General features: G+C 38.9%; 1 protein-coding gene across 1 annotated transcript; it reads left to right on the top strand.

The window, feature by feature from the left end:
• The first annotated feature begins 1,753 nt into the window (after positions 1 to 1,753).
• On the top strand, positions 1,754 to 5,471 carry LOC115753812 (transcription factor bHLH25-like). The gene is made up of 4 exons (XM_030692629.1): positions 1,754 to 2,042; positions 2,158 to 2,321; positions 4,504 to 4,884; positions 5,231 to 5,471. Exons 1-4 carry the CDS (start codon positions 1,823 to 1,825, stop codon positions 5,330 to 5,332), a joined length of 867 nt encoding a protein of 288 aa, XP_030548489.1. The 5' UTR covers positions 1,754 to 1,822; the 3' UTR covers positions 5,333 to 5,471.
• The last annotated feature ends 2,054 nt before the right edge of the window (positions 5,472 to 7,525 follow it).

Raw genomic sequence — 7,525 nt, 5'->3', positions numbered from 1 at the left:
AGAATGTATTGATTGTCGGATCAAAAGAGAGGAAATTTCACCGCGCTAATTGTAAAACTTTGGAGTCTTTGTATGTCATGACAATTTAATGTGAAAATTATGACACTAGTACATAATTACGATAAGTTGTAGTCAAGGATCATTGAAGATGACTTTCTTCTTGGGATTAAAAGGGTAATATGATAACCTTGTCATCTTGCTTTTGGATAGCCATTGGATCCAGTCATGTGATTATAACTGATAATGATCAAGGGAAATTGTCTTTTAACAAACGCTAGCCATAGTTCATGGGTCCAAGGACACAAAGGAAATATACGATGTAATGGTCACACGGTTGCTGTAGTATCAATGGCAAAAACTGCAGCTTCATGCGCACATAGAAATTCACTCCACCAAGGACAAACGCTGCCGTGTAAGAAAACTCAATTTGGCATAGAAATTACTTGCAAAGTGACAAATAAAGTTTGTCATATCGCTGGGGCGTGTAAGCCACTCTTTTTCGCTTATGACGAAGTTCATCGCACCATAAGCTACTTTAGTACTACCCCCATGTCTTAAGGTAGACTTGTATGGTCATAACTGTGGGACGTACTCCCGGTTCGTAACTCCATATATTTTTCGTTACTGCTATACAAAATATCGTAATGCACATTAAAGGTCTTATGTCCAACAGGCGAAATTGGACTTTATTTTCTTTAAATGATGATCATCGAGGGGTTGAGCTCCATCCCCCAAAGAAAACGTGAAAAGGCACAGGATGCTCTGATCCTAAGTGATTAATAACTTCGACGAAAGAAAAAGATTATGGCTTATACTTTACCCCTCTCCCACCCCCCGCCCCTCCAAAAAAAAAAAAAAAAAGATTATGGCTTATTTTGGGACGTAGCAACACGACAAACTCTATTTATCACTTGGAAACTCAAAAAACAAGATGGAAGATAAGTGAACATAAGTGCTCCATGTTTTCTCGCGGTTGAAAAGTAATATTAATTGAGACTGATCTCCCAAAGAGGAAAGAAGGAAGAGAAGATAAAAGTACTTGCTAAGTGATAGAGCGCGGGTGAAACCCTAAGCGGAATCCAGTCAAAATGCGCCAGCGAGTCTGGACAAATTTCAGTACAATGAGTAAACATATAATTAAAATTCAATGGCCGCGTGGGTTAGGCGAGAGCGCTCCCTTCGGGGGGAGTTGTTTAAACAAGCTGCAGAAAACTCAGCAACTTCATGGGTCGCAGCTTTTCAAGAAAATACAAAAACCCTCGCCGACCTCCTTCTCCTTGTCCTTCTCCTTCGTCGGTGAGCACCGCTTCACTTACAGATGGCCATTTCACATTGCATTGTGTTGCATTATTCTTGAGGTCCTACAAAGGAAATGTTCTCTCTCTCTCTCTTCCCACTTCTCATTTTTCATTCATTTATTTTTTTATTTGCTGGTTTAGTTTGGTAATGGTTTGAATCTGTCGATTTTATGTTAGCATTTCTGTTTTTCTTTTTTAAGGAAGAGATCCAGAAAACAGAGAACAATAGAAAGTTTCAATCGTGAAGCTTTTTGTCGGAACGAAACTTCATAACGGAGTCCATTTTCTTTTGTTTGGGATTTCTTTCGTTTTCTTTGGGCACATAAATTTGTGGTTCGGATAACGATATTTTTCTGATGATCAAGTATCTTATGATATATTTGAGTTTCTTCAATATTGCGGCATGATAGTTCGCGGAGTATTTCAGCTGAATCTTGCAGTTTTAGGCTGATTGAGTGCTCAAAACATTCAACGAATTTTTCTCAGGGCCACAGAAAATCCGGCCTTTTGTGGATCGATAACAGATGAACCCCTTTGGTTACTCTCCCACCGAGTCTGGCTTCAATCAATTGACTTCATTTTCTCCGGCGTCGACCTACTCGTCACATAGAATCCACTCGCCCGATGTCCCTTTTGCAACCGAGGGCAAAAACCCCCAAGCGAAACCATCTCCACCTTCTAATTCTCATATCATATCATTTCGGAACTCAGATCTATCCCCAGACATCTCTCAGCAATATCCGGGTCAGTGACGCATGTGGATTGACAAATTAAGGCCGAAACGTTGATTTTGCGGTGTGATAGAAGTGAAAAATTTCTCCCTTCGCTTATTGTTATTGTCATTGCTATTATTTTTTAGGAACCTATGAGTTGCAAGATTATGGGGAAGGGATGAAGATGAAAAGATGTGGTAGTAGAACAACTTTGCATGGACCAGAACACGTTATTGCAGAGAGGAAGCGCCGGGAGAAGCTGAGCCAGCGCTTCATTGCTCTTTCAGCCATCATTCCTGGCCTTACCAAGGTACTCCAGATGAATTTTCATTGCGTGAAAATTCCTGAAGGATTGATATCTGTTCTTTTTCCACCTTCATCATATATCTTTGCTGGGAGTGTTCGTATTCTTGGTTCCATCTGACATATTATAATTGGGTTTGGAAGAATTTTCTGTCCAAAGTCAAACCAAATAGTAATATTACCTTAGTTTAGTAGTTCGGTTGTTTGAAACCATCAATAAGCACGACCCTCTTAGGAAAGGGTTGTATCAATTATGCTATGCTAACTTTTTGGAGGACAAACTATAGTATAGACATTTTTGGTTGAATCTTCCTACTACTGAATATGTAGGAGCTCGTTGCCGATTTCTATACTGTGCATACTGTCTAAAGAACAAGTAAATTGCTTTCTACATATGTTACAATAACCCACCATAGTTATAAATCCCGGTTTTGTGTAATACTCTAAAAAGTCATTTACCCTTCTTCATGAAAAGTTAGCATAGAAAAGCCAAGCATCACCAAAAAAGGAACTAGCCTTAATCCAATCACCTCCTTAACCGTTGCCGCCGCCATTCCCACCATCATCATACCGCTTCCTCTCTCTCTTAATAGAGATTGGAGGTCTCCTCCTCCTTTCCACTTTTCCTACCAAGGCAAAGACTTGCAACAATGTGCCAAAGAAACCAGTGGAAATGGAGAAAACCAGTAGCTTCAGTTTCTGTCTTAAATCCATGTCAGATTGCTAATTTTGAATGTGGACTTAAAAATTAGCTCAACGCGGCAGTTCCTAAAAGGTAGGCAAATTTGGGAACTATGTAACCCTGATTAAAAATCAAATGGAGTTCATATGCTTCTCATTGTGGGACTTCAAGCTCAAAACTCTCATAGACGGTGTGGGAAAATGGGTACTTCTCGCTTAAATTGACATCGGAGGACATACATGATTGTTTTAGTGTATGTGTATTGAGTGTCCATACCAGTCTCCGAAATCTACCTAACTTTTAGAATCCCGGATTAGAGATTATAGGCCAATACACCTCAAATTGAAAAGGTAGAAAGCAGTTGCCGACTTCAAAAATGGATAGAGGACTCCATGAGAGAGAAAAACCAAAGACCAAGATCCGAAAATCAGAGAGATCAATAATTTGAAAAAAAAAAGAGCGTTTCTGTTCTTGTGATTAGTTGTTTTTGGAGGATAATGAATTAAATTAGTTTTGAACCGTCATATTCATGAGAATTTGTGTGCTTTCTCTTAAGCATTCAAGATAAAACAGACACAGTTTGCTCATTACATGAGAAAATTGTAAATAAGTGATAGATAACTTCAGTGAATCATGGACATCATTCTAGTGTAATATCCAACTACATATGGTCAGAGGGTTGCTAATGTCAAGTACTCTTAAGCTGGAATTCATTCTGAAAAACCACTCAACTACTCAAGCTCCACGATGATTGAGTTGATTTACATTGTTCTGATACATGTTTGCACCACGTTGGTGATTGAATATTCTTTCTCACAGTAAAATAGTACTGGATACTATCCATGCATTTAAAAATTGATAAGATTTCGCATCTATCGTCAACCGATTTAGATTTCGCATAAGTCAATATCTTTTACATGTCGTAAGATACTATGCTCTGAACTTGTCCAGAGGAGTGACAAAACCCTTTTTCTAGTTCCTTAACACATTTAGATCCTTAGTTTTGTCATCATGAATTAAAAGCAAACTCGAATTTCGTTTTCTATAGTTTTATTTTCACTCTTATGACTATTGAAGGACAATCCATCATGAGTCGTATTTCATGCATAAGATTTTGTAAATGCTAGCTAGTAATTTCGGATCATTATAGTACTTGTCGCATTCTTTCATTCTATTTACAGTAGTCCCATCAATTAGAAAACTAGTCCCTACTGACGATGGAGTAAAACAAAACCCTTTGAAGAGGTAAAAAACTCAACAAAACAGCTTAAATTCGACGTCTACATAGAATAGTCTGATTTATACAGCTGCTAGCTAGAGGATTTGTTTAGAAATGGAGGCAACTTCTTATTGAAATAATGACCATAACAAAGGTTCCACCTACAAGGACCTTTGGGAATCGCCGGAAAACTTGGGGACCAAAAACATAGTATTGTCCTCTAATTCATCGCATTATAAGCCTTCATTGTTTCCTGATAAAAAAATTAATGATGTCTTGGTTGCATAGCTGGACAAGGCTTCTGTCCTTGGAGATGCGATAAATTACTTGAAACAACTTGAGGAACGTGTGAAGTTTCTCGAGGAAGAGGCGGCCATGAGAACCGTGGAATCGGCGGTTTTCTCTAAGAAGCCATTGCTCCAACATGGCGACGGCATTGTATCTTTTTCATCCGAAGAGAAGTCGTATGACCCAATCATCAATGAGCAACTACCTGAGGTTGAAGCACGGGTGTCGGGGAAGAACATTTTGATCAAAGTCCAGTGTGAGAAGCACGAGGGCTGCATCAAGGAAGTGATGAAACAAATGGAGGACATGAAGTTGACGACTCTAAATATCAGTGTTCTAGCTTTTGGGAGTTCACTCTTGGATGTCACAATTGTGGCCCAGGTAATTATTGTCAATTTCTTCAAATTGTTTTAATGAAAAGTAGTCTTGTAAGACTTCAACTAGTTTCTAATTTCCCACTACTGTGGATAATTTCGCATTCCGATCCCTTCTTGAGAGCATACGGTCTGTTTAGATATTCTTGGAAATGAATTGGTATGAGGATTTTTTCCTTTCTTCTTATTCTGATTTTGGTTTTGAAAAGGTAATATGGCATCCTCGATAATTATTTGAGCTTTAGAGTCACTTTTCGTCATACCCCAAAAGCTTTAACATTTCGTTTTTTTTTGGTAAGGAAACAATTAAACGAGTGAAGAAATCTTACTCGTCTCGTCTACATCACTTGCAGATAGAAAATGAGAACTGCCCAACGATTGAGGAGATGGTCGAAAAACTACACCGTGCTCTGACGACTTTCATCGGATCATCTTCAAGACAGTCAGCTTGTTAACAATTTGGCTTTCTGCGGTGGCCTGAGTCTTAGAGATGCTCTTGATTACGTGCTAGTGCAAGAGTCGTGGGTACTTGTACTATTATGTGCGTTGTAACTTCTTACTTATTGGGGTAGTTATCTGTTAGCGCAAGATTTAACCACGCGCTAGTTCAAGAATTGTGGGTAATTGTCACTCCTCTCTATTGGTCTCGCTTCTGTTGCCCTTGTCACCTTTTAAGAACAGGGTGGAACGAGCTTATCATCTTTTTCCTTGTTATTGCAGTCTTCTTTGTGGTAGACCCCTCATCTTGCTTGACCAATGGTTAAAATCTTGCTTTGAGACTTTTTAATGTGGCTATCTATTATGATTATTTTCCTATATCTACAGTTAGATTCTCAAGGGGGTTCAGGGAAGCATATCTATGACGATCGTGATGGAAATAGAAGCAAGCACGAGTCACATGTAATGATCCATTCTAGCAGAAACCGAGTTTTCCTTCCTTGTAACTCATTGGCACAGTCCTCTTGCATAGAAAAGAGATGACCTATATCGAGACAGACACACGGACCCGAATTGCAACAAATCTCCCATGTTACCTTCTTATCTCGGACTAAAATCTGCTGCTTTTGATTCATCTAGCCCTGATTCTAAATCGTTGCCTCTGAAGCTTTTTAAGTCTGGTTTTCTTTTGGCCCTACCTTCACGAATATTAACTCATTCGTCATTCTTTTCTTTATTTGTTCCAGCACTTCTACGTACAGGTAGAAGCACCATGCTTTAGGTAGTTACACTGCAAAATTTAGTCTTTCCTTAGTGCCGAGAAATTAGAAGAGAAGATTCAGATCTTCAGGAGGCATGGCGAGTTAGATGTTCTTTGGCTTTTCATTTTGCAAATTGTAGATGCAGTTTTTGAATATATAGTTCGGGTGTACTTGTAAATCATCATGTGTTTGTCAACACTCATTGATCAAATCCATTGCTTGGATTAGAGATGGACAGACATTCAGATGTAACTCGATTCTATATTGGAAGCTCATACTGATGGGGTCAAATCAACAGCTTGTCACGCCCGACGGAGAATATGAGAAGAGTGTGAAGATCTAGAGACAGGAAAAAGATTGAGGATAACTCTTTCTTTTTATGGTGATTATTTATGCCGTACGAATATAAATCTTGACGTAAGTTAGATATCTTCTTTTCCCTCCCTTCCAAGATGTATCTAAAGATCTTGTTCGTCGGGGTCCCTGTCAGTCAGAGTGGTTTGCTCCGGCGACCTCTTTGGATATGTGACATCTCTAACTCTTTATGTATTCTAGGGTTTTATCAGGTTGTTGTCAGATGTAGTCTTATGAAGTTGATCTTGTCTAACGATACGCCAATGCGAGTAATCGGGTTCGCCCCGAGGATGAACTGAGGTGCCCGCGATGATGAAAACCGAAGCCAATAAGAAGAAACAGCTGCTCAGTGTAAGAGCTGAAAGGTAAACGAGAAAGTTTTGCGCCATTGGCTTCTGATGAGAAGCGGGTAAGTCTGCTTCTCGAGTATGATGGTGTAACTATAAAGGGTGTAAGAGATGATTTCACAGTAACAGCTTTGCATGTATCTGACGAGAAAAATACGGATAATCCATGGCGAGGATGTTCTTTCTGCCTGTAATGTATGAAGAAGAGGAAAGAAAGCACTCTTGTTTAGCATACTTAGTAAGAAGGATTTGACCATCTTTCTTTTTTAATTTTTTGTTGATAACAGAAAAGGTCACCTTAGGAAGATAGATTCCGGGCCCAACACTCTTTAGAATAGATAAGATGTGTATCAAAACTTAAGTGGGTGACCGAACAAGAAGAGTTTTCCGACCATTAGTTGAATATATCGCAAGAAAATTCTGCTGGGATTTTTTTTTGAAAAGTCATTGAATGGAAATGCTCATTTCGATGCTTAACGGGTACCTTAAGGGCTATTAAATAAAAGACTATCTTTGTTAACGGGAAATCACATTTCTCCTCCTTTTTTCAATTCTACTTTCAATCTCTTTCTCTTTAAATTTAACCTATCAAATAAAAGACAATCTCCTCCGTCCATTTCTCTTTGATATTGACTTTTTCCCTTTTCTATTGTTTTGACTTTTGCCAATTCCTCCTCATTCACTTTCAAAGAAAGCTTAAAGAAATCTGCTCGTGCTTCACGTGGCGGGGTCTTGTAGACCTCATGGA

Source organism: Rhodamnia argentea, chromosome 1, assembly GCF_020921035.1.
Source record: "Rhodamnia argentea isolate NSW1041297 chromosome 1, ASM2092103v1, whole genome shotgun sequence".
In the NCBI taxonomy this organism is placed as follows: Eukaryota; Viridiplantae; Streptophyta; class Magnoliopsida; order Myrtales; family Myrtaceae; genus Rhodamnia; species Rhodamnia argentea.
Note: the sequence above shows the minus strand (reverse complement) of the source record. Positions and strands in the feature narration are given on the sequence as shown.

Coding starts and splice junctions, on each gene's coding strand:
- LOC115753812 (XM_030692629.1), top strand. CDS start 1,823: ATGAACCCCTTTGGTTACTCTCCCACCGAGTCTGGCTTCAATCAATTG. Junction 2,043..2,157: donor CATCTCTCAGCAATATCCGG/GTCAGTGACGCA, acceptor ATTATTTTTTAG/GAACCTATGAGTTGCAAGAT. Junction 4,885..5,230: donor ATGTCACAATTGTGGCCCAG/GTAATTATTGTC, acceptor CATCACTTGCAG/ATAGAAAATGAGAACTGCCC.